Below are 27,368 nucleotides of genomic sequence, written 5' to 3' on the forward strand. Positions count from 1 at the left end.
TTCAGGGCTTTGTTTTATATAGGCGCCTATTACCCCCCCACCCCCTGTCCTGATATTTCACACTTGCTGTCTGGTCACCCTAGGTGGGGAATGGGGCAGGGCCTGGGTGAATTAGCTGCCTCTCATATCAGCCATAGCATGTTATAGATCAGGTCAGCCAGTCCGGTTTCCCCTGGCAGTGTAGGACTGTTCCCTACAGAGCATGCCTTGGGGGCCTGTCTAGTCTAGCTTTAAATGACTCTTCAAAGGGAGTTTCTCCCCTTTCCTTGGGAGACCATTCTGCACCTTAATAAGCTCTTTCTGGCAGGAAGCTTTTGCTGTTAATTCATCTGAGAAAAGTGAACATTGAGGTTCCTTTGCCTCCTCTTCCCTTCTGTGCTTTAACCTTCCCTCCCTTCCTTCCCTCCTGACTCCCTAGACTAGAAGACCCGAGCTATTTGGCAAATGTTCACTAGAGGGCGCAGGGATTTTAGCCTAGAAGCAGGAATGCGTTTGTGAGGGAGAGACCTGTTGGGACTGAATCCCCCTTGCAGCTGGGAAGCTGCTCCATTGCATTGGAGCAGTCTGGGTGAGCGGGAAGGAGGGCCAGGCCAGGGAGGGGAATGTACAGAAGAACACACTGGCCAGTGGGATTATTTAGTTTTGAGAGAAGAGGCTTGAGTGGGGATGAGGATGAAGTATTTTAAGGAGCCAGCGTGGTTACAGAGGTCTAAGCAGGAGCTGTTTGAGGCGTAGGTGTAAATATGGAGTCTAAACGCACTGGAGATGAGCCCACGACAAATCCCAGTGCAAGTGAATCCTGATATACCCTGAGTTAGGGAGCGGCTGGGCCAGCCAGCCAAACTTCCTGGGAGTTAGGAGGCGCTGGGTAGGGGCCATCTTGTGTAACAGGGAACAAACCCTGGCGGGCAGCAGGATGGGCTAGACAGGACTCAGTGGGTCTAGCCTGGCTCTAGCTGCTGGGACACAGAGGCGACATAGGTAAGAAGAGAGCGGTAGGCAGAGGAGGTGGGCTTCCAGTTCTGACAATGGAGCAACTCTCTGAGTGTCAGAGTAGCCAGCTACCCTCTCCTCGGAGTTGGGAAGCGATCCCTAGATTAACCCTCCCTAGCTCTTTGGCAGGTGATGGGAGGTAGGGTGTTTGCTTGGGGGCGGGGTGTATTTTATTTTATTTATTTTTTTGCATTTCCTGGCACAAATTGCTTTTAGAGCCCTAGGAATTTGCGCAGCTCTCGGGGCTCAATGACAACACCCGTCTCCCTTCTCCAGGCACCTGGGGCTGTGCTCTGGGGGCAGAGGATCCCACAGCTGCATCTTGCCTGGTTGCCTTCCTCTGAAGCAGCTGGCGCTGGCCACTGTCGGAGGTAGGATACTGGGCTAGATGGACCTCAGGGCTGAGCCAGTCTGGCTGTTCCTATGTTCCTGCATACACACCTCCCCTATTGCCCAGTGTGCTTTCGGGTCTGTGGGTGCCCTCCCCTGCACCAGGCTTGCTTGCTTGCTTCTTATACAGACATCCATCACTGGGGCACTGGAGAGATCACCTAGCATATTGGTTGCTTAGCGAGCTGATGGGAGCGTCTGGGTGTGCAAGAGAATAGATATGGCCTGGACAGTGGTCGGGGTAGCTTCCCTCATCCACCACCCCACCAATGTGCCTCGAACCTGCCCTGTAGGTGTGCAGGGAGTTGCCTCTATAATCCGTTGGTCTGGTTGCCAGGGTGGCTAACGAAGGTACCAGTGAGTCTGGCGGGGGGGCAGTTTGTTTTTGTGCTGCGCCCTCTCTTATGTTACACAGGCCGTGGACCAACGGAACATGGGAAGGACTCCCAGCCGTGTCGCTCCGGGTTGGTAGCCAGCCTGCCGGTGGCGGTGAAATAGAAGGGATCCCTGGAGGGGCTAGGATTCGAAAAGTACTTTTGGCTGCTGTAGGATGGAGGAAGCTATACAAATAGACGTCTTCTGCAACAGTGCTGAGGACTCTGTATGGCACGCTTCGCCTTCAAAGAGACATTAACCCTCCCACCGTGCTGCACAACCCCGATCACTTGCTGCGTCACGATGGCTCCGGGGTAGAACTGGCCGCTCCTGCTCCAAAGCACATGCTCCCTGCAGGAGAATCATGCATCCACAGGCACAGTTAGGGGACTATGGCACACAGCTCAACAGTCCTGATTTCACCCAGGAAAGGGCAGTGGTGTGCAATGACACACACACACTGTTGCTTTTTATTGCTTGCACACCAGTAGCAACTAGAGGCCCCAGCTGAGATCAGGGTTCCGTTGTGCTGGGTGCTGCAGAGAGACAGGGTAAGAGACAGTCCCGGCTTTGAAGAGGTTAAAATCTAAATAGGCAGAACAGGAGAAAAAGGTGGAAGGAAGGAAGTGTCATTATCTCAATTTTACAGATGGGGAACTGAGGCACAGAGAGTTTACGTGACTTGCCCAAGGTCACACAAGTAGTCTGTCGTGAAGCAGGGACTTGAACCCAGGTCTCCGGAGTCCCAATCTGGAGCCTGAACCCCAGCTCATTCAGTGCCGTATCAGTCCCGTGTTTCAGATGGGAGAAACTGGGGCATGAGGAAGGTTAAATGTTTTGTCCAAGCTCTCGTAAAGCATCAGTGTCAGAATCAGAACTCCCAGGGGCTGATTCTAGGGGAGTTGCTTGTATGCAATAGCTGGAGATTTGGGTTCAGGAGTTCCTGATGCCCAGGCCCGTGCTGCTGGGCCATATCTTGCTTTACCAAATCTACTCTCCTTCAACACAACATCATGAAGAGCCAAGATCACTTGAGCTTCTTTCAAGAGAAGGAGACGGGGGGTTGAGCCTTTGGTATCTGCCAGGCTGCCCCGTCACTGGTTCTTCTGCCGGGGGGTTCCTGAGGCCGCTCTAGCAATTTGCCTGCACTGCCAGGCGGGGCAGGCAGAAATACACCCCTCTTTCCCCTGCTGTGTGATGGTGGCAGAGGTTTCCACCGCGCAGTAGCGCTTGGGCTCTGGGTGCCAACAATCACTAAGCGCCGCCAACATTTCTGCACCTGGCGCAGTATCAAAGCCCGATGTCCCGGTCACGACCACCAGGGAAATGTCTCTTTCCCAGCTACTGGAACCGGCCTACGCTTGTTTATTTCTTTCCCCTCCCTGCTTGCCCTGGCCCAGGTGGCTCTTGGAGCATGAACAGGGGGAGGCCTCGTCTTTGTTTGGTGCAGCCTGGGCATTCGGGGATCTCGGCGTGGGGGGGCTCGGCGGCTGGGCTTGGCAGCGCTGCTGTGTTGTCAGGTTTACTAGCTATGGTTTTTAGAAATGTGTCTTACCCACCCACACACGTCTCTTTCCAGGGCTTAAAAATAGACTAAGCCAAAGCGCCATGGGCCAGGCAGGCTCCGTGCTCCAGAAAGCAGGACAAGATCAGTCCATTTCTCTTGCCCTTTTTGGCTCTTTCTCATCCCCCGTCTCTCTTTCTCCCACTCCCCCTTCTTCTTTGCCTTCTCCCCCGCCGGCTCTTGGCTGGATCATATTTTTTATTAACAGCCACAAAGCCTGCTTGCCCTTCTTTCATGTCTTTCTTTGCTCCTCCCGCCCCGAGCTAGGGAAAAGCCCCTCCTGTCGCCCAGCGCGCCGCGTGAAGGTCAGTACGTGTAGGGACTGGAGCACTTTATGAACCAGCGATTGTTGAGTCTCCAGGGCCGGGCTTTAAAGGGCCAGGGGTGTTATTTCACCAAACAAACTTCAGCAAGCGACGCCGAGCATTAGCAATGCAGGGTCACGGCCAGGAAAATGTTACCTTTCCCTTCCAGTGCTGACTGCGGGGGAAATTCTCACATTTACAGCTTTAAAGGTTACGTTCTTGGAGGGGCTTCGGCTGGGGTTTTTCTTTTTTTAATTTGATAAAATGGGGACCCGCCCCTCCCTCCCGGCAAGTCCTCTCATCTCCTCGGCATGAGCTGGAGGAGGTTGCGCCGTCTCGTCTGACCTTTACCTTGGCGTGCGCTTCCCTCTACGGGGGCTTGATTTGATTTTGTTTTCTCGGTTCCTGGAGGCCCGGAGCGTGGCAGCGTGGGTGAGAGTTAATAAAAGTAAACAAACAGCGCTTTTCCACCCATGCTCTCTGGGATATGGGGCGGGGGGGTCAGAATGAAAGCGTGTGCTGTAGAGTTAGCCAACTGGGATTAGAGCAGAGGGGAAGGGATGCGGGGAGAGAGCAGAGAACATTCCTTGCATTGCTGGGGTCCTCGCATAACATACAGGCCCTGTAGCAGAAGGGGGGGCTGGGTCCGTCCACTCCAGAGCTGACTCAATCACAGCGTTTAGAAGAATACCGTCTGTTGACATAGACTTTCCTCTCTCTCTCACTGGTTTGTTATTGTAGGGTCACTCGTGAGCACTGGGGCTCGGCATACTAGTTGGTGGTTGTAGGGTTGCCCATGTGCTGGGTTATTGTTGGAGGGTCTTTCACGAGCTCTGGAATTGGACACTGGACTGGGTTGTCTTCCTGGCTCTGCCACTGACCTACTCAGTGACTTTGGGGAAGTCATTTTCCTTCCCATCTTGCTTATTTAGATTGTGAGCATTCTCGGGCAGGGATCTTGTATTACTGCTTGTCTGCACAGCACCTAGCACAATGGGATCCTTGCTGTCCACTGGTGTCCTTAGACACCATTTATCAGAAGCAATACTTGGCTATTAGGGAGGGCTGGAAGACCTTGGGTTCATCTCTATCTATGTATGGTTTGTATTGCAGGTATTCTCCAAAATCTTCAGCCATGAAGCCCTGGAGAGTTACCTCCCGAAGATCCAGTTGGTGATTCAGGATACGCTCCGGATGTGGAGCAGCAACCCGGAGTCCATCAATGTCTATTACGAGGCGCAGAAGCTCACCTTCCGCATGGCCATCCGTGTCCTGCTGGGCTTCTGCATCTCTGATGAGGAGCTCACCCGACTCTTTGAGGTCTACCAGCAGTTTGTGGAGAATGTCTTCTCGCTGCCCGTGGATCTGCCCTTCAGTGGCTACAGGCGGGTAAGAGGCTCCTCTAGCACCGCGTATGGCCATGATTTTGAGCTAGCGACACTGAGCGTAGCTTGGAAGGATGGTCTAGTGGATCTGGCACTGAACTGGTATTCAGGAGACCTGGGCTGAACTCCTATCTCTGCCACAGGCTTCCTATGTGACCTTGGGCAAGTCACTCTGCCTCAGTTCCCCGCCTGTAAATGGGGGATAATAGTCCCCTGTCAGACAGGGGTGTCAAGAATAACACTTATTAATGATTGGGAGGTGCTCAAATACTGCAGTGATGAGGGCCACACTTAGATGATGGAGGTGGCAAGGAATCAGAAATTTCTGGCCTTGAAGGAGAAGGCAGTGAGGTCCAGTGGACAGGGGCCTGAGCTCCTGTGCTTGGCTTTTCTTGTTAGTCTCTATACTACGCTAGCGCCTAGGACTGCCAATCAAGGTTCCATTGCGCTAGGTGCTGTACAGCTCAATATAAAGGAGGATAAGATGTTGGCTTTTCTGATTATTTTGATGTGTGACTTTGCCATTATTGTCCGAGTGCATGTCCTTTGACCTCTCTCTGCCCCGCTTTTTCCCCTGTGGAAAAGGGATAGAATGGATCCAGCAACTGAAAAATGGCCTTTTCCTAATTTCTAGCTTCTTTCCAGTCTTTGAATGAAATATTGAGGGGGGAAAAATCGGTTTTCAAAAACGAAAGCCCAGAAAATTTAGAAAGAAATGAAAATTCTTCACTTCTCTTGAAATTCTTTGCAATATTTATCATTTTCTGACCTGCCCTAAAGTTGGGGATATAGACGTCAACCTGCCTTTTAAAGCACTTTTCAGAGTCTCTGCAGAAAAACACTAGATAAGAGCACAGTGGCATTGTGAAGCTGAGACTCTTTTAGTGAGAGAGCTAGTTTGGGAATGTGATTGTGTTCTTGGGAAGAGAACTCCTTCAGAGGAATTGGATAAATTCCTTGGAGGTAAAGTTTTCTAAAGATTTGTGGGACATGGAGTGGAGTGGGGGGAGGGAGGGGGCATAAATTGCAGATAATTGTTGTGGCTCTCATGACGTTCGTACGGTGGTGCCAATAGACTTTTGTGGAATCTTGCATATTTGGGGCCTTCGTCTGCACTGGGGTAAATCTGGAGTTATTCCACTCATGTCAAAAGGACTTTTGCTCAGGACTGATTTTTTAAGGATTTCAACCCCTGCTGAGTGGCTATTTCATGGACTGACGGCTTGCTGTTTTGCAGGGGATCCGAGCTCGGGAGACTTTGCAGAAGGGGCTAGAGAAAGCCATTCGGGAGAAGCTGCAGAACACGCAGGGCAAGGACTATTCCGATGCCCTGGACATCCTGATAGAAAGCGGCAAGGAGCATGGCAAAGAGCTGACCATGCAGGAGCTGAAGGTAAGAGCAGGGTCTTGTGCATCCCCCGGGGAAGGTCAGCCTTGGGTCAATTCCTCCCTTAAGTCACCATTGGTTAGGGTCGGTTTCCTCCTTCACTCTCCCCAATCCCCCATAGCTGTGTCCATCCCACCCACTCCATGTGATTGGCGGGTAGCTTCTGCTCAAGAACAGCACCAGCTGGGATCACCGAGGGGCAGACTGGCATGGAAGGAAAGGCAGCAGCAGAGCTGGGTGGAGGCTCAGGGCTGGACTACTGAAGGGCGATGAAGGGCCGGATTGAGGGGCCTTGGCAGAGCTGGCGGGGGGAGAACTCCAGGACTGGAATAGCAGGGGTGTATTAGCAAAGCCATGTGCAAGCATTGGCACAGCACCCGCCTGGGCTCTGTGTGGCTCAGACCCAGTGCCAGCAGACCACTCTTTGCCCTAAGAGCCACATTTATGTGCAGATCCTGTCCAGGCTTTGGGGAAGAGCATTTCCGGGGATTATTATTATTACAGAGTGGCACTCTTTTCAAGCATTTAACGAACATTAACTAAGCCTCATGCTGCCACTGTGAGGCTGGTCAGGAGTATTATCCTCAGTTGTACAGGTGGGGAAACTGAGGCACTGAGCGTCTGTCAGAGAGTCTGTCTGGCCCAAGATTAGAACTTGTGCATTCTTGGTGCCTAGAGCTGTGCTTGGACCACTAGCCTCACCCTACACTCAGTTAATGACTGCCCAGGGTCCATAAGCTACATCATAGGCCATCAGCTCCTTCTAGCCCATTGTTAACCTGCAGGAATGCCCTGCAGCATGGCTATTTATTTCTGTTGGACTGAACATTGGCTCAAAACCAGTAAGCAGCTATAAATTGCAGGGCGGGTCATGCTGAGAGGGAGAGGAAAGAAAGGCCACTGAGGAATCTTGGGGGGTCCTTCCTGCCTCCCGTGACATGTAGACGAACGGAACGGGGATATTTCTGGCCATGCAGCTCATCATGCGGGGTGCCGCCTGCTCCCTTTGGAATGAAGTTTGTCCTTTTCCCGGAGTGCATGCTATATCTGTGGGAGGTGGGGAGCAAAGACCACACGAGAACGAAGAACCCTAAGTAAGACAATGCTGGATAGGAGTGTTTTAGGGATGGCTGTTGTTTGAAAACTTCCAGAGCCATCAGCCCACCGTCTGGCTGTGGCTGGCACGGAAAGGCTGCGCACAGACTGGAATGCTTCGCCGGGGGCAGAGGCTTTGATACCGTGGTCACCAGTGCAGACCCATCCTAGGCTCTTGTTAGCAGTTTCAGGAGACAGGCCTAGGACTGACTGAGCCTGTGGAAACCCAGCCTGCTTTCCAGGGGGTGGCACTGCGCAGGTCAGAAGTGGTGTAGCCAGTGGTGAGCTGGAGCCGGTTCGCGCCGGTTCGCACCGGTTCGCTAGAACCAGTTGTTAAATTTAGAAGCCCTTTTAGAACCAGTTGTTCCGTGAGGGAGAACCGGTTCCAAAAGGGCTTCTAAATTTAACCGGCCAAAAGTGGTGCCTTAGGCGCTGACTCCAGGGGTGCTCCTGCCCTGGAGCACCCAAGGGGAAAATCTGGTGGGTGCAGAGCACCCACCGGCAGCTCCCCGCCCCACCCTGGCCCCAGCTCTCCTCCACTCCGCCTCCGCCTCCGCCTCCTCCCCTGAACGTGCCGCCCCGCTCTGCTTCTCCGCCCCCCCAGGCTTCCCGTGAATCAGCTGTTTGCGCGGGAAGCCGGGGCGGGCTGAGAAGCAGGCGGTGGTTTCCTGCTCAGGCCCAGGGAGGCGGAGGTGAGCTGGGGCAGGGGGGACGCGAGGGGGGACGCCCGCGCCGCAGCAGGTAACCCAGGGGCTGGGGCTGCGCAGGGGAACCGCTCCCTGCCCCAGCTCCCCTCCGCCACCCTCGGCCTGAGTGTGAAGCCGCCACCTGCTTCTCATCCCTCCCCGGCTTCCCGCCGAACAGCTGATTCGCGGGAAGCCGGGAGGGGGGGCAGGCGCGGAGAAGCAGAGTGGGGCGGCGCGTTCAGTGGAGGAGGCGGAGTGGAGGTGAGCTGGGGCCAGGCACAGGGTGGGGAGCTGCCGGTGGGGGCTCTGCACCCACCAAATTTTCCCCGTGGGTGCTCCAGCCCTGGAGCACCCAGGGAGTCGGCGCCTAAGGCTCCCCCTGTTCCCCCCCAGCTACACTCCCCCGCCCCTAGGAGCCAGAGGGACCTGCCAGCTGCTTCCTGGGAGCTGCCCCAGGTAAGCACCTCCGGGACTCCCCACCTCGCTCCCCGGCAGGTCCCTCCGGCTCTTAGGGGTGGGCTGGGCACCCACTACGTTGGCCCACGAGACCCTCCTACCCGGTTCTGGGGGCAGTCAGGGGACAGGGGAAGGGGATGGATGGGGCAGGGGTCCGGGGGGGGCATCAAGGAACACAGGGGGGTTGGATGGGGCAGGAGTCCCGGGGGACGGGGGTGGGCAACGACCCCCTCGTGGGGTGAGGAGGGAACCCGTTGTTAAGATTTTGGCAGCTCATCACTGGGTGTAGGGCTTATTCATGGTGTAGATGGGTGTAAATCAGGAATCTCTCCAGTGAAGTCAGTGGGTTGACCGTGGCGTAGGGGAGATCAGCGTTAGGCACTCTGTGTGCATGACAGACATGGCTGAGGGATGTTGTTTGTTCCTTTCTCCCCGGGGGCAGGTAGATAAGGAGGTGTTCGTATGTTGGTACGTGCCAAGGGACAAGGGAAACCCCCTGAAGCTGCAATGCTGTCTCTGTGGGGAGGGGCTGCCTGTGTTCTCTCGCAGCTGGGGGATGAGGAAGCCAGTGGCAGCCCCGACAGGAGCTGTTGTTTTTCTTTTCCAAACTGGACTTTGCAAAATTCCATCGGGGAGAAGGCAGGGCTGGGCCCAAGTCCCCTTCCAAAGCAGAGAGGGAATGTCTCCCTCCAGCTTAGTCAGCGGCTGGAAAAGAATCCTTGAAAGCTTAAGTGACTTGAGCAGGAGCCTTGGACCGAGCGACTGGTGAACGTGCTGTTCCCGAGTCGTCCTGTCTTGGCAGGCGGGGGGAAAGGCCCATTCGAGAGCCGGGGTGGCAGCTTGCAGGAGGAGCGGGGACGATGCTCGACGGGGGGATTGGAAACGCGGCCAAGCCCATTACGTCATGTGACGGGGAAGGAAGAAATGATCCGCCCCAGGCTGCTGCTGGCTGCCTCGTCCTCTCAACTTGGCTGCCACGCTAAAGGCTTGGGCTGGGGATCCAGGCTCTGTGACCCTAGCTCGCGGCTCTGTACAAGCTCCCAGTGGCCCTCAGACACCTCTCGTCTCGATGATGGTGGGTTTTTTTTTCCATTTTGTGGCCTTCCTCTGGGGAGGATGAATTGTAACGTTCATGGAAGCGGGAGACTGAGCCAGGCACAGCGAGAGCTGGTTTTGTTGCAGCTAATTGGTACCCCTGTAGCACCTAGAGGTCCCCGTCAGGAATCTGGGCCCTGCTGTGCTAGGCTCTGTACACGCGCCCTGGAGAGAAGATCCCTGCCCTAAAGGGCGTACAAGCTAAGTACTGCAGGAGCTTCCTACAACCAGTTCTCCTGATGGTGCTGCCAACACCCTGCGGTTCTGCTCTGCGGCACCTCCCATGGGTTGACGTGCTGCAGCCCTGAGGAAAGCTTTCCTGTTGTGCCAAATTGTATGTTGCAAATAAAATCTCTTTGGGTACCAGGCTGAGGCTAAACCGAGCTCCTTCCAGCTGTGGCCTAGTGCCAGGTTCTAGCTTCTGCTAGTGGACGGCTGGGGCATGAACCCATTTTAGTCTGTGCCCCATATGAAGCATGTAGTGCAGCAGCGTGCTGCATGGGGCCGGTTGCCTGAGGCTGTGACCCTCCCCGTATATAACCCAGGGTTCCTTTTGGCCTTCAGGATGGCACCTTGGAGCTGATCTTTGCTGCCTACGCTACCACGGCCAGCGCCAGCACCTCTCTGATCATGCAGCTCCTGAAGCACCCCGGGGTCCTGGAGAAGCTTCGCGAAGAGCTCCGCAGCAAGGGCATCCTGCACAACGGGTGCATCTGCGAGGGCTCCCTCCAGCTGGACACCATCAGCAGTCTCCACTACCTGGACTGCGTGATCAAGGAGGTGCTACGTCTCTTCACCCCCATCTCCGGCGGGTACAGGACGGTGCTGCAGACCTTCGAGCTGGATGTGAGTACAACAGCCCAGAGCCCTGTCGTGTCTCACACACCTTCTCCCCCGAAAAGGGGCTTCGGAGTATTTTATAGAGACGCAGGCAGGAATCTCTGCACCTCCCACTGGAATATAGCCACCTCTGGGGTGGAACCTGGCAGGTTTTACAACCGTGCAGGCCAATGTTACGCAATTGTAGGACAGGAGGCAAGATGTGCCAGATCCACTTTAAACCATGGGGGAAGGCAAGTTAGGGAATAGGGTATTTCTCCTGAGTGTCGTCCTGACACTGGAGCTTGGCCAGATCTTGACGTGACCATAAGCACTAGGGCCTGGGTTTACATTTCAGCAGAAATGCAAGACCGCCCCTCCAATGGCACAGCACTACACAGGGGCATTGGCTGAATACGGACTCAGGAAGAACGTAGGACTGGAAGGGACCTCCTGGATCACTGAGTCCAGTCCCTGCCATTGCAGGTCATATCATCCCGTTCATAAACCTCTCAAACTCCCTCTTAAAACCAGTTTGGTTGTTTGCCCCTCGCCCCTGTTCTTATTCCGAGGCTGTTCCAGAACCTCCCTCTTCTGATGATTAGAAACCTTCTTCGCATTTCCAGCCTCAGTTTCCTCCTGGCACATTTATGCTCATTTGCTCTTGTGCCACCCTTGTCCTTTATTTTAAATAGCTCGTCACCCTACCTGGTGTTCACCCTGCTGATGTCCTGAGAGAGAGAGCAATCAGATCCCCTCTCAGCCTAAATAAGCCCAGCTCTTTTAGTCTCCTCTTGGAAGACAGGCTCTCTGGTCCCCTGATTATCCTAGCAGCCCTTCTCTGCACCTGTTGCAGTTCAAATTCCTCTTTCTTGAAGATGGGTGACCAGAACTGTGCACCATATTTCAGATGGTGTCTTACCAGTGCCTTGTTCAGTGGCATAAATACCTTGCCTGATTCATCCTGGGATCACATCTATGGGTTTTTTTGTTTACAGGTGCATCACATTGGTGGTTCATAGTCATCCTGTGATGGACTAATACACCCAGATCTTTCTCCTGCTCTGTCGTTTCCAACTGATGAACCCCCAGGTTATAGCAGAAATTCTTGTTATTAGAGGGCCACTTTCTGCTGACTCACCCAGATTACGTGCTTGTATCACCCTGGCTTTTTCCCCTCAGAGGTGTCTTACCCAATGACTGTTCTGGCTCAGACCTGCTGAGGTCATGAAATCAGACCAGATCTAACTCTTGCACTGGTGTGGTTGCAGTCTAGTGGATCCCCAACGCTAACCCACAGAGGATGCTGAGTCATCCAGGTAGAATGCCCTTGCTCTGCAAGAACACCCAGACAGTCCGTTGATCAATGGAACACTACAAGATGTACAATGTGCTACAATCCATGACAATATATTATATATATGTAGGAAGTATAATCTGTCTAACAAACTTGAATGTAAGTGAAGGGTTCTACCACATACAGGCTGGTGCAAAACTTCTGAAAGCTGGAAACTGATATATATATATATTTGATGTATTTATTTTGCAACCAGGCCTGTCGGGATGTAGAACTATCCACCTGACAATTTGTGTGCTTATCTGTGAACAAGTCTGAATGTTGAGGCAGAGTATGGAAAATATCTTTTTCTTTTTTAAACACTTCCTAGATAACTCAAAAATGGTTGAACAGATTTTGCTCAAACTTCCAAACAAAGGGACCTAGAAACTTCTCTACTTGACCAGAAAGACCACAGGTCTGATCCCATAAATCTCCTTCCAAGCTAGTTATTCCCTTGGTCACATCCAATCTAAATGAGAGGCTGTCCCAGCATGTTCTGCAAGGCACGTGAGCTGCCCTTGGTATAGTTCCCATCAGAGTCATTGGGGAATCTTGCATGTAGAAGTCTGCCTGTACTGGATGTGTCAAGGAAAGATGCCTTGTAGTAGTCAATTGTAGAATAATCTGCCCATCGGGGAAGCTTAAAAAAAGGTTAGTTGTGGGTTGAGATCAAACATGGACAATTCCAGCCCCCTCAAGGAGAGTTTTCCAGAAAGTTATAAGGAAGTGAAAAATTGGATGGAAGAGTTGTATAGAAAGTTCTCCCATAACCTGAACTATCCAGCAAACGTGATAGTATAGTAATGCATTCCCAGCAGTGGAGGTCATAGAAACACTGGAGATCTAGAGACACAATATATCTGTCTCGGGTTTTTATACTGCCACCTATCACCGTAGCATCTGAGCGTCTTCCACATAAAATCAATAGTGAAGTCTGCAGTGGACTTCATGGAGTCTCTGCCTCTTCTCCCTTTTCAGAGTCAAAGCTTTGCTTGGAGTAGTTTTTTGGTGAGCGGGTAGGGGTTTGAAGTAGAAGAGGTGTTTGTCCTGTGAATCTGACCTATGGTAAAAGGCTTTCTCAAAGAGGAAAGTTTTTGCAATATATGAAATCTCCTTTTTTAGGAGGAGATCAGGTAACCTCATTTATTGCAAAAGCATTTTCCCAATAGCACACAGGACATTTGTGTTTGTCTACACGTTCACGCATGTTCCTGCGTTGACTTGTGCACCACGATATTACAGGGGTTGCACACAATAGCCCAACTCTTGGGTGTGACTCGCAAGCCACTTAGCAAGTTAGTCAGGATCTGGCCCGCAGAGAGGACAAATTAAAGTCATATTGCTGGCAGATCAGTGCAATTACTCTGGATTTACGCTGGTGGAACTGAAGATCAGAACCTAGCCCATCATTTGGTATCAGAACTTTCAGGCAACCAAAGGGGAGAAAAGTTTGATGAAACTTTGGCGAGAAACATGTGGCGATCTCTGAAGCCAGAGATTGGGGTGTGACGGCAGAAAGGGGCAAAGGGAAGTTACAGATTTTTGGATAATAGGGATATTACTCATCATAATGAATGGAACTTTGTGCTAGCAAAAGTAAATCTCGAGACCTGTCAGTCATAGTAAACCCTGCTAATGGCATGATTTGAGGCTGAAACCTTTTCAAGTAAGCAGGGGATGATAAATCACCCTTTTTCTCATCAATGCATTCTCTGCCCAACCACGCAGTCACTCACACATTATGGGTGTGTGACAATACATGTGTGTATGAATAGGTGATGCTGTGGACTACTATACAGCTTTTCTGGGCACTTGTTTGGGGAGCTCTGAATAATGTGAAGGATACCGCAGAGATGGGAGAAAAGTTTTCCCCTTTGCCATATGGTGGGCTAGACGGTGATGTCTGTTTCACCGGTTAAATCTAAAGCTTATGGAGTTTCTCCAGATTTAATAAAAGAGGGACAATGATTAAAGGGAAAGCAGTGATTTAAAGCTAGCTAGTTTTCAAAAAGGAGTTAGAAGTAGTTCTATGTTCTACGCTTGCCTCAGCTGCCCTCTGCCGTTCCTTGTGCTTTTACAGGCACACTTTTTTTTTTTTCCTCCTTTTTTTGCAAATTCACTCTTCTCTTCTTGGGAAAGACCCACACAAACACCAAGGGAAGCAAAGATTCTAATCCTGCAACCACTTGCACGCACGAGAAAAGGTTGCATTGGTGGCGAAGTGTCTTCTGGATTGGAGCCTAGCTGTACTCCACCAAGGACTCATCAAAGCTGACTATTCACATTCACTAATGTACAAATTAGTATTTGTCTGTATTACAATAGTGCCTCCAGGTCCCAGCTGAAGTCAGTGCCCCATTACACCAGGTGTTGTACAGACACGCAGTGAGAGAGAGTCCCTGACCCAAAGAGCTTGCAGTCTAAATAGACAAGTCTGATAAAGGAAGAGAGGGGAAACAGAAGCACAGAGAAAGAAATGATTTGCCAGGGTCGCCCAGCAGGAAAACTGCAGTGCTGGGACGAGAACCTTGGTTTCTTGACTCCCAGTCCAGCATCCTACATACTAGATCACACTGACTGAAAACAAACTGGGAAAAATAAAGTAGTTCTGTCATTAAATTCTGTATATCTTGGGTGCCACATGTAACAATAGTAGGTAAAAATATTTCAGACAGAAGGACTTTCACGCTGACCGAAGTCCTTTTAAGTGTCTTTGTTCTGCATTTATCCAGTGCTGAGCACAACAGGGTCTTGGTCCGTAACTGGGGATTGGATGCGCTACCACAATACAAATAAATAATTGATTCCCCAGCAGGTCAGAAAGAGAACCCCACAGTCCTACCCTAATCACAGGGTGTTTTCCCATTAAGCCTTCAGTATATTCTATTGATGATCGGGGATCTCAAACAGAGTCCCCAGTATCAGCAGTGTCTCCGCTCACCCGTGCCGTGGCTTCGCTCAGCTCGCGTGGTCTCATCCTGTGGGTGGCTATGTTACCGTTGACGCATTCTTGTTTTTCTCTCCCCTGTCTCCCTCTCTGTAGGGCTTTCAGATCCCCAAAGGCTGGAGTGTCATGTACAGCATCCGGGATACGCACGACACCGCCCCAGTATTCAAGGACGTGGACGTCTTTGACCCTGACCGCTTTGGGCAAGACCGTACCGAAGACAAAGACGGCAGGTTCCACTACCTCCCCTTTGGTGGGGGCATACGGACCTGTCTCGGCAAGCACCTGGCCAAGCTTTTCCTCAAGGCGCTAGCCATTGAGCTGGCCAGCAAGAGCCGGTTCGAGCTAGCCACCAGGACTTTCCCTAGAATCATGCTGGTCCCTGTGGTCCACCCCGTTGATGGACTCAGGGTCAAATTCTTCGGACTGGATTCCAACCAGAACGAGATCCTGACGGAGACAGAAGCCATGCTTGGGGCAACAGTGTAAGCCGACTTTTCCTTCACCGGGGAGGGCCAATGGGGGTGGGTGGGTAAAGGGACAGAACGAAAGGAGGAAAAAAGGAAAAGAAGCTTCTCCACAACACTAACCTTGCAGAACCTCCTGGTCGAGACTTTCTCCCACAGCAAAGCTGCCAAAATGATTGTTATTTCTGAGGGGGAAAGTACAAGGAGATTGGCTGGTTTGGTTTTTTGGTTTTGTTTTGTCTTAAGAAGAATTTCAAACACTAGTAGAGCTGGGACTGCCTGACCATACACAATATATAAATATTATATATATATATATAAACCTTTCTGCTGCAAGAAGGAGGGCAGAGGATGCCTGCTGCGGGAAAAGCTTTTGAAATTAGCTAGCGATCAGAGGTCTGACTGCCCCATGCACCTCCTTGGAACCAGGCCAGGAGGTATTGGTGAGATCTGACGGCAGGCTGCTACCTCTGGTGGCCTTTGATCTTTTTGAACAGCGTTAAATTAGTTGGATATAAGTGTTTGTTTTGTTTTGCTTTCTTTGGAGAGAACGAAGAACAAATCCCCCCCACTCCCAATCCCTAAACCCTTCTAAACGCTTTCCAATTCTGATTTGTCTCTCACAGCATGTGGGGAAAAGAACTCTGTGTTCAGATGACAGCAGCACCTGCTCACAAATGCTGGGAAGTGCATTCTGGGTAATGGCACGCAAACTGAACCCGGCCCAGTTTAGCTTCTGGCATGGCCACTGGTGTTGCTGCAGAGGACCACTGGGCCACTAAACGCAGCAGGGTCAGCTGGACAGGGCGTTTTATTCTGCCTATGCTTTGTGAACAAGAAAGCCATTTGATCTGTACTGTGGGACAAAGTAATGGCCAAATTCTGCCCTCTGATAGGAGTCTCTCAGCTGCTTCAGTGAGGGCTGATCTCACTTCAGAGGGTAGAACTGGGGTCTCTGATGTGTCATTTTTGAAGTTGCCTGGTGCTGCTACATGGCATGGTGTAACTGTCCATTGCCCCTACCCCCACCCTGTCTGATCCCTCCCAAACCCAGAGTTTTGCAGTGAGCTGTGTTGTTTTTGCCTTCTCTCCGGATCTCTCAGGCCCCTCGGTGTGTGCACTGAACTCTGAACCACACGTACTTTCATAAACTGTACTGGGGTGCTGCTAAGTAACGTGGCTCAGAGCACGCGGTTGTTTTGTTCATGGAACCGCTGCAAAACTAAGCCTCCAAAAATTAACTGGTAGTCACACCCACAGCTGCCACTGTCCCCTGCCCATAGAGGTGTTTGCATTAAAGAGTGTTGGAGATGGGTGGAAGGCTCCCTCTCAGCTAACCTTGCCCTCCGCAGCATCCAACTGAAGTGAGAAGCGGTCCTGGGAGTGTCTGTCAGGGCATGTGAGCTGCCATCAATGCAACCCCTTATTAGAGACACTGGGAACTTCGTATGCTGCCCAGTCACACTTGAACTGGGGGTGTTCCTCTGAAATAAGCGAGGCCTGTACTGTAGTGTTTGGATCCTCAGCATTCAGACGTGTTTGGATCTGGCGTTTTGGTTCAGGCCCATCTTGAATTTAAAAAAGTTACCAGTCTGATTTCCCCCTCCCCCCGAGGTGCTGGGCATGCCCAATTCCTGCTTCAGCTGTCACGGTGGGCGCTCAGCACTTCTGCCCTGAGTCAGGAACAACATCTCTTTTTGCTTTACTAGTGGCAGAGCACAGGTTTGGCAGCTGGCACCAGGCAAACCACATGTACCGCTGCTACTTTGTGGCGGCCATGGTCAATGACTGGCAGTCTCAGGGAAGAGAAATCTCTCTCGCAATTGTCCAAGACAGGCGTGCTGTTCATCTGAGCTGCAGGCACTGACTTTATACTGACCTTTCAGTGTGCTTGCCCTCTCGCTCAGATATATTTGCTGTAACAGGGGCACCTCATACAGTTCATCGGGCAGAGAAGGAGAAACGCAGGAGCCAGAGCTGAGAACTCCCTTGACCTGAGTGCCAATGAAACTGTTGTGGGTGAGCAGCTTGGTTTTTGTCAGGATAAGTCAGAGGGAGCTGAAATCTGAAGGAAGGAGGGGCGGGAGCTTCCCACCAGGCTGGTGCAGGGTTTGCAGGCTTGGCTTTTGAAAACTGGGATGAGTCAGTGGAAGGCTCTAAGGCAGTGCTGAGTGAAAGATGCTGAAGGCTGCTCTAGCCAGCCGTTCATCCGTCCAGGATCAATAAAGACTTTGGCGGTCCCCTGGAAGGGGAGACACTAAAGATTTAATCATCACTTTAAACTATGCTGCCAAAAATCATATAGAAGCGCATAGACCGACAAACACACACACGTATGAGCTCTGCTTCCATGAGTGCATGTGACTTGGGAAACTCAGTGTTAATGTGGTCGTTTCTGAGGCTTGCTGCTCTATAATCTCTCTGTGGCCGTTTCACAGAAGGTTTTTATTTTAACAGGGATTGGCTTGAACCGAGACTCTGTAGCCTCTGAACTCTGAAGTTCAGATCCAGATTCGGATTTGGCAGCTAGCCCATAATCTCTATGGCTGTTTGAACCAAAAACACAGATCTAAATCCTCCGCAGCTATGTGTGGCTCAGGCTCATGTCCCACACTCAGAAAGTTTACAATCCAAGTTTGGGTCTTCACACTCTCCGGGTCTACCTTTTGATGGAAACTTCACAAGATCAGTTTTTCTTGTGAAATTTCTGCCATTCCCTGTCCCGGATAGAAATGTGTCAGTCTGTGGGTCTCCACATGATCTCCTGGTGATCCACCGAATTAAACATTTTGAGAATCGAGAAGAGGGCGTTGGGAATGGAGATGGTCCACAGGATAAAAAAGCTAGAGAACCACTCTTTTTTTATATGTCACACCCAGTTTTCAGGCCTTGATCAATTCTGTTTTCAAGCTGTCTGTAAAAGCCACTTGCAACCCCACAATCTTTGTGAAAACATTATTTGGTGGGGACACAGAGGACAAGGGAAGGAGAAGAGGAGGAGAAGTCAGAAGACACAGGTAATGAGAAAAGCAGGGTGGGGAGGGATAAAAGGCCTCATACGAAGTCCATTAAAATTTTTCCATTGGCTTCAGATCAAATCCCGTCAAATAATCATTAGCAAAATGTTTTCTGAGATACTTTTAGAAGGGCATTGGACTCTCAGGAGATCAGTGAAGGGTTTTGATTTTTTAAAATTTCAGTACAAAATAAAAACCAAACACGCTTTTGAATGAATAAATGACCAGAGAGAGATAATGTAAGATGCATACATCTATCTATTGTGTGTGTGTGTGTGTGTGTGTATTTTATCTAGACATAAATAGATCATGCTTTTGATTTACCATTCCTAACTAATATAACTTGACTAAAAAAAAGGTTGCTGCAGTGGGTTTGCAGAATAAAGCACTTTGAATCTCAGAATTTTTTTTCCTAGCACAGTCCAATTCGCTATAATATTATTTTATACACAAATTTTTTTGGTCTGTCTTTATAAACTATTATAAGTACTATTTTTGTTATAATTCAAAATAGATATTTAGTATAAAAGTTTTGCTGTTAAATATTTGTTATTTAGTAAGATATGAATTTTCTCTTTATTGTAAACTTTGTCTGGAAAAAATATTAATATGTTTTTATTGCAGTTGTTTTTAATCTTAAGAAAAAGCACTTGTGGGGATTTTTTGGTTATGAAATTGGTGCCGTGTGAACATGTGTTTCAGTCATGTGGTTTATAATGTGTATATAATATTATGTGTCACATATTAAAATGGATGTTGTGTATTTTGTGATCTTAAAAAATAATCAATGTGGCTATTTTATAGACTTCCATAATAAAAGAGTTGAATCTCCAGACATTCTCTGTTTATTGCAGTTCTGCTACATACCTCTTTAGGAAGTTATAGAAAATGACTGGTAGTCATTCTGGTACTTAATCCTACAGACAGTATTTAGGATTTTGGTTGTCCCCAAACTGCCTGCTAGGGGTTTCTTGTATCTGTGATACATCTGATACTGGCCACTGTTGAATATTGAACTAGATGCCTATGGGTCCGATCAAATCTGGCAATTCAAGCCCTATGTTACCACGCTGCGAAGTGTTCTCTGTTACCAACAGACCCATGCGATTAGCCCCTTGTACCAGTACTGAGCCTCACTGGAGCTCCCACACAAGGACAAAGCTCTAATGCAAACGGTTCCACGCCCCCCCCTCCCACCAATAAGGGCTGGTTTACATTAGAAAATTAGATTAACCCATCTCTTGTCACTCAGGGGTGTGAAAAATCCACACTGAGCGACATAGTTAACCAATCTAAATTCCCATGTAGACAGTGCTAGGTTGACAGAAGAATTCTCTCGACCCAGCTGCTGCTTCTCAGAGAGGTGGATTTACGATTCCCCTGTTGCTGTAGTACGTGTGTACACTAAAGTGCTATAGCAGTGCAGGTGCAGCTATGTTGCTGTGGAGTTTTAAACGTTGATAATAGGCTAAGTCTCAATCCGTTACCCAGAGGGACTGCTGCTAGGGAGGAAAAGATATTTCAGTCTCCACTAGGGTGACCAGACAGCAAGTGTGAAAAATTGGGACGGGATGGGGGGTAATAGAAGCCTATATAAGAAAAAGGCCCCAAAATTGGGACTATCCCTATAAAATCCAGACATCTGGTCACCCTAATCTCCATTGACCCATTCTTTAGCATCTCTGCTGGATTTTCATAGATTATAAAGCCTGAAGGGGCCGCTATGATCACCTAGTCTGACCTACATAACGCAGGGCACAGAACTTCCCTGAATTAATTCCTGTTTGAACTACAGCAGATCTTTTGGAAAAACATCCAATCTTGATTTTAAAAATTGGCAGTGACGGGGATCCACCATGACCTTTTATAAATTCTTCCAATGGTTAATTACTGTTAAAAATTTGCACCATTTTTTTTAGTCAATTTGTTCCGCTTCATCTACCAACCATTGGATCATGTTATACCTGTCTGCCCCTTCTCCTCTGGGTCTCCCCCCGGCCATATGCCTCTGTCCCCCTCTTCCTGCCCTTTTCCCCTGGGGTCCCTCCCAGCTGTCTGCCCCTGCCCCCCTCTTCCAGCCTCTGTCCCCCAGCTGTCTCTGTCCCCCTCTTCCTGCCCCTTCTCCTCTGTGTCTCCCCCCAGCCATATGCCTCTGTCCCCCTCTTCCTGCCCTTTTCCCCTGGGGTCCCCCCCAGCTGTCTGCCTCTGCCCCCCTCTTCCAGCCTCTGCCCCCCAGCTGTCTGTCTCTGTCCCCCTCTTCCTGCCCCTCCTCCTCTGGTTCTCCCCCCAGCCATATGCCTCTGTCCCCCTCTTCCTGCCCTTTTCCTCTGGGGTCCCCCCAGCTGTCTGCCCCTGCCCCCCTCTTCCAGCCTCTGCCCCCCAGCTGTCTGTCTCTGTCCCCCTCTTCCTGCCCCTCCTCCTCTGGTTCTCCCCCCAGCCATATGCCTCTGTCCCCCTCTTCCTGCCCTTTTCCCCTGGGGTCCCTCCCAGCTGTCTGCCTCTGCCCCTGCCCCCCTCTTCCAGCCTCTGCCCCCCAGCTGTCTCTGTCCCCCTCTTCCTGCCCCTTCTCCTCTGTGTCTCCCCCCAGCCATATGCCTCTGTCCCCCTCTTCCTGCCCTTTCCTCCCAGGGTCCCCCCCAGCTGCCTTTCTCTGCCCTTCTCCTCCTGCCCCTCTCCTCCTGCCCCTTCCCCCTCACAGTCCCCCCCCCCGGGGTCTCCCCCCGCCCTAGGATCTCCCCACGTGTCTGCCCCACCCTCTCTGGCTGCTTTCCCTCAGCCCCGCCCAACTGCCTACTCCTGCCCCGCCCCCAACATGCGCGGGGCCCGGGTCACCACCCTCCCGTGGCCATAGAGATACGGACCAGCGGGCCTGCCCCCGTGGCGCCGCTCTGTGCCGCCCACCGCGCCGCGTCTCTATGGCCGTGGGCGAAGGCGGCGCTCGATCATGGGAGCCGACGGTCCTCCGGGACCATAGAGCTGCTGCCTAGAGCGCCCTCTCAGCGCGAGTCGAGGGGCGGACGGGCCCCTCCCAAGCCCCGCCCCGGGTAAAGGCGGGAGATGCCGGGCGGGGGTCAGAGGCTGCTGCGTCACAGGGCATCCAGCGGGGGGGTGCTGTCCACTGCCCCCCCCAGCCAGGGGTCGGAGGGGGAGGGGCGCTGTCCACTGCCCCCCCCCAGCCAGGGGTCGGAGGGGGAGGGGTGCTGCTGCCCCCCCCCCCAGCCAGGGGTCGGAGGGGGAGGGGTGTTGCTGCTGCCCCAGCCAGGGGTCGGAGGGGAGTTCTGAGGCTGGGGGGGATGCTGCTGCCCCAGCCATTTGTGTGCGGGGGTGCTGGTTTCCCAAGTCAGGGGGGATCAGGGAGGCTGCCCCTCTGCTTTTAGCCACACCCCAACCCCTACTCCCTGTTACCTTCATCCCCATCCCCTGCATCTTCCAACCTCCTGGGACTCCCCCACTCGAAACCCCAGCGTCTGTGGGGCTCCCATCTGCCAATTTCCACCTCCTGCTTCTCTGCCCTTGTCCTGGTTCTCCTGTTCCTCTTCTACGCTAGCCCTGTAAGCTCTCAGTTATGTCTGCGGGGGCTCTGCGTATTGTCTGCTCCAGGGGTGCCCTGATAACAGGCTGCTGCTGCTCTTTGCTCAGTCACATTGCTGACATCACAAGCCTTTGCAGGCCCAGAGTAACTCTTTGAGCACCCCTGGGTGCTCCTCCTGACAGTTCTGTTTGAGTGCACCTGCCTCACCCCAGCCTCATCTCAAGGCACTGCATGCTCAGGCAATATGGGCATGATAAAATAGCAGCACTAAATGTCCCCTACATGACCAGCTCCCACTTGACTCTGAATGGCTGCATTGGAGCCAATCCAAGCTTTAAAAGCTGTTAGCCTTAGCCCTTCTGTAGATTGCCTCACAAGGTTGTGGGAGTTGTGTTCAGTGCTAGTGAAGCCCAGGTGGAAGGTGCTATGGAAAGGCTACTGGTAAGTGTTACTGACACCTAGAGACTATGGTGTTGGATGCAGTAGAAAATGTGTGGGGTATGTATGTGTGAGAGAGAGACACACACACACTATTATTATTAAAGTAATTTGCTTCCCCAGAAAGGATTTCAGCCTGGCCTCTGCCTGTAAAGGGAGCTCTAGAGAACGGGCTGCTCTGCAAACCCTTTGCCACAGTCTCGTTCGAGGGGAAGAGGACTCCTGAGGAATTAATAGAGCCCTTTATGGTTCACTGGAAAATATGACCATTTGTCCCAAGATTGTGCCCCTTAAGTTCGGCCAGATAATCCAAGGTTCCATTTCCTCCCATTTGGTGCTTTGAGTCCCCACTTCCTTTCTAAGCAAAGGGCTCCTATTATGGAAGCATCCTGCCAGTGATGAACTTGATGCGTCCATTACGTCTGTCGCCAAGAAAACCATCCCAGGCTTTTGCTCACTCATAGCTAGATCCAACTCCCGGACTCTACCCAGGTTGAAAGGGCCAGTGTGTCGCCTCCTTGCACTTTTTCCCTTCCAACCCATGATGCGTTTATAATACCCATCTGTCACCTACTTAATAGAGGGGAAGGTCATTTCCTTTTGGCCTTTTCTCCCTGGGATTTCTTTTTCCCCCTTCATTTTATTTATTTTTTATTTATGACTTTATTGAAAAGCTGCACGACCCCTAGAGAGAGATGATGTGGCTAACCTCGCTCCAACAGAAGCACAGAGCTTTATAGGTTGGTCTCACGGGGGGTTCCATATGGCAGGGCAGGTCATTCATACTAAGTGTGCTTTCCATTCTGCTCCAGGACTGAGTTTCACGTTACTCACTTTGTTTTAACTTTAGCTGAACTCCTGGAAAGTTTCTTTTTAAAGGTTTTGTGTGTCTGCGTGCATGTAGAAAGGGTATTTTCTGAACACAGCCCCTAGAGAGACCTTGCTTGTGAAATGAAACGGGCTGCAGGAGCGGGTTTGCTTCCCCTTGTTCTGACTGAGGTATGGCTTTAATTTACAAGTCAAGAGTAGGCTTCAGGCTTTGGTCGTATTCACAGCATTTCTAACAAGGGGCAGCTGCACTTGGGAAATTTAAAGGGACAATGGCAGATCAGTTGGGTCCAACGTTTAGGTAAAGTTTTACTGAACTATAAAATTTTCATGAATTATTTTTAAAATAAATATTAGAACAAGAGTTTTGGGTTGTTATTGTTTGGACTCAGACATTCCCCTGCATGATCCTAGGAGGTGTTGAGGGCCTATTCATCTTGTGTAACCCACCGTTCAATGTGTTACATTTCCTTCTCTATTTCTGATCCACAGGTTTTAGGAGTCTGTTACAGCTGGCAGCTACAGGAGTTAGTCAAGATGTGTAGTCGCTTGTGCTTTAGCTCTCAAGGTCCTGGATTGAGTCCCTGCTGAGGACCTAGGTAACAGTTGATACACCGATGCCTATCAGATTCAGCCAAGATGGTAAGGGATGCAACTCCATGCCTTTGGGGTCACTAAGCCTCTGACTGCTAGATGCTGGGATGCGGGGAACGAGATGGATCACTTGATAATTGCCCTGTTCTAGTCATTCCTGTTGAGGCGTCTGGCACTGGCCACTGTAGGAAGACAGGATACTGGGCTAGGCTAGATAGATGGACCATTGTTCTGGCATTTTTATGTTCTTGTTTCCATTGACTTCAGCGGGTACAGATTTGCAATTTTTAGGAACATAGGAATTACCAGACTGTAGCACATCTGAGATCTTGGTAGTCCTGTATCTGACCATGGCCAATGCCAAATGGTTCAGAGGAGGTGCAAGCACCTTGCAGTATGCAGATGTGGGATAATCTGCCCTTCACATGAGATCTCATCCTGGTCTCTAATACTTAGAAATTGACTTAATCCCTGAAGCATGAGATCTGATATCTCGTCTACAATTCTGTTATAATTAATTATGACTCTGAATATTCTTGATAGCCATATAAATATCCAATCCCAATTTTAAGAAATGTAAATGTCCAATATAACGATAAATGTCCAGTCCCCAATTCTGAGAATTTTCAAACATGCCCGAAAAAAATGTTGAATAACAATTGAGTGGCAAATGGGTTTATGCTTAAAATTTTGATTTCTTTGAAGGTCTTTCCCTCCCCTCCCCAAAATATAAAGATTTTCTATTGATTCTAGACAGAAATGAAAATGTTCATGTATAATAGATGACCTGTCATCATTTGACAGGTCAGATTCTCATTTATGGCATCTTTCATGCTTATTGAAAAGCTCTGCCTTGCAGGTTAGCTATGACAGCCTAAAATCAATAAACTTTTGAATGATATGAAAAGGATTGTAGTAGAAGGGTTTTTTTCTTTCTTTTAAAAAGCAATTTATATGTATTTTAGTATTTTCAAATTGTAGTTACAATCTGAATAGTGATTTAAAAAAATAATGTCCTAGTGAGGTACCATTCTTATTTCCTCTCAATGATTTCTCAGCAAGATTACCAAATTTATCACTCAAAGGATGATTTTTCTAACTGCCAGCCCTGCAAACTGCACTGAAGATCTGAAAATTGCAATTTATTATTTATGTTGTAGTAGAATGTAGAGGCCCCAGCCGCATTCTACTACATAGTGTACCAACATAGAGCAAAGAGACAGATGGTCCCTGCCCTGAAGAGTTTACTTAAGCTGTGATCTGATCTTTTCTGAGCTAAAGCATATCTAAGGTACCCTTGACTGAAGTACCTAGATGCAACTGGTGGCATCAGTAATAAAAATTTTGCAATCAGAACTTAGCTAATGAGTCTGTTAAAGATGCGCAAGACCATATCCTCCCATAAATGTGTTGTCTCTGCGGGGGATAACTGTAATAACTGGAAGGCAGATTGAGCATAGATATAGAGTTGAAGCTATTAGAGGAGGAAGAGACCTATGAAATCGTATCTCGTCTGTTTCAACCCGTCCTCTACTTGGCCAAACACAGGATAGTTCCCTGCAGCAACTCTCTGATGCTATGTCCAGTTCTATTTTAAACAACTCAAGCGACAAAACTTCCACCACTTCCCTGGGGATACTATTCCACAATTACAGCATTAGAAAAATATTTCTAAATTTCTCTTTGCTATGTTGATTGGGGCCCAGTTTTTAATAACTTTTCTGAGTAAGCTTAAGATACTCTGTGTGATTTATCCCACCTACCCGGTTCTATATCCAGTGCTCATTTTGAACCCTCTGCCACCATCCATTCACAAATTAGCACATTTTGAGCTGTTGGGGGTGATTTCCACGACAGTGGATTTTGATGTAACCAGCAGAAATGATCCCTGTGCAGAACTGCTGGGAGACACTAGGGAGTAAGAACAGGGAACAGGAAGGAGAGGGAAGTTCTCTGAAGCTTCATTCAGAGGTTCAATAAGGATAAGTGCAGGGTCCTGCACTTAGGACGGAAGAACCCAATGCACAGCTACAGACTAGGGACCGAATGGCTAGGCAGCAGTTCTGCGGAAAAGGACCTAGGGGTTACAGTGGACGAGAAGCTGGATATGAGTCAGCAGTGTGCCCTTGTTGCCAAGAAGGCCAATGGCATTTTGGGATGTATAAGTAGGGGCATAGCGAGCAGATCGAGGGACGTGATCGTTCCCCTCTATTCGACATTGGTGAGGCCTCATCTGGAGTACTGTGTCCAGTTTTGGGCCCCACACTACAAGAAGGACGTGGATAAATTGGAGAGAGTCCAGCGAAGGGCAACAAAAATGATTAGGGGTCTGGAACACATGACTTATGAGGAGAGGCTGAGGGAACTGGGATTGTTTAGTCTGCGGAAGAGAAGAATGAGGGGGGATTTGATAGCTGCTTTCAACTACCTGAGAGGTGGTTCCAGAGAGGATGGATCTAGACTATTCTCAGTGGTAGAAGAGGACAGGACAAGGAGTAATGGTCTCAAGTTGCAGTGGGGGAGGTTTAGGTTGGATATTAGGAAAAACTTTTTCACTAAGAGGGTGGTGAAACACTGGAATGCGTTACCTAGGGAGGTGGTAGAATCTCCTTCCTTGGAAGTTTTTAAGGTCAGGCTTGACAAAGCCTTGGCTGGGATGATTTGATTGGGGATTGGTCCTGCTTTGAGCAGGGGGTTGGACTAGATGACCTCCTGAGGTCCCTTCCAACCCTGATATTCTATGATTCTTAATATGGTCAATGTAGAGATTGGTTAAAAGCAGAACTCTCTGATCTGGACAACCCTGGACTCTGGGGAGGTTTAGATCTGAACCCCGCCTTCATATTGAGCAGTCCCTTCCATTATTGCTTAATCCAGTCAGGGATAGAGAGACCCTATGTGGTGACACTAGGCAGCAAAGGCTGTATTAATCATTGTGAGAGCTAGAGTACTACAGGGTATGTCCACCTGTGTCAAGCAGCCTCGATAACGAATACTCTTTATATCTGCCAGAAGGAATTTCTATTTCTTATCTTCAGTGGGAGATACTGCCTGTTCTAATACTAACTCCCAAACCCTGTTTTGTGGATAAACTGGGAACTTCAGTCACCAGGAGTGTTAATCCTGTACCTTTCACCAAGACTAAATTTATTTAAAAACGGAAAGGATTGCCATTTCTGCCTGGGATCAAATGTGATTAGGACACTGTTTTTTCAGTACAAAGTCTGCATGTCTGCAGTGCAAAGAGGTACTGTGTTCAGTCATGGGCATGACTGATGGCAGCCTGCATGGTCTGTCTGAATAAGACTGCAAAGTTCTTGGGGCAGGGACCGTATGTTTACAGAGCACTGAGTTCACAGACGTCACTCAAATTATACATAATTATCTAACAAATTAACATATGAAATTCAAGTAAGATATCCTTGAACATATCCATAAAGAATCTCACAAACGTTAAGGAATATGACCTCTACAAGCTAAGGTTATATAAACAATTCTGACACCTGAATGTTCAATTCACTCACGCAGACCATTCTCAAAGACCCGCATCCAAACAATCTTAACTGTGTCGCTGGGTTTGTTAGTGTTTCAGGGCCTGATCCAGCTTCCTGTAAAGACAACGGTGGTCTTTCTTTTGCCTGTATTGGAAGCTGGAT

General features: G+C 49.9%; 1 protein-coding gene across 1 annotated transcript in view; it reads left to right on the forward strand.

Annotated features, from left to right (window-relative positions):
• LOC102946478 (cytochrome P450 26B1) overlaps positions 1–19,153 on the forward strand; it is a 36,267-nt gene extending 17,114 nt beyond the window's left edge. The window contains exons 3-7 of the mRNA XM_043544954.1: positions 4,741–5,016; positions 6,250–6,405; positions 10,296–10,577; positions 14,933–15,321; positions 15,930–19,153. Of these exons, the coding sequence (XP_043400889.1) occupies positions 4,741–5,016; positions 6,250–6,405; positions 10,296–10,577; positions 14,933–15,321; positions 15,930–16,005 (1,179 nt within the window). The 3' untranslated portion in view covers positions 16,006–19,153. The remainder of the gene's footprint in view (positions 1–4,740; positions 5,017–6,249; positions 6,406–10,295; positions 10,578–14,932; positions 15,322–15,929) is intronic.
• Positions 19,154–27,368: the final 8,215 nt, after the last annotated feature.

The sequence above is a fragment of the Chelonia mydas genome, chromosome 4 (genome assembly GCF_015237465.2).
Source record: "Chelonia mydas isolate rCheMyd1 chromosome 4, rCheMyd1.pri.v2, whole genome shotgun sequence".
NCBI lineage: Eukaryota > Metazoa > Chordata > Testudines > Cheloniidae > Chelonia > Chelonia mydas.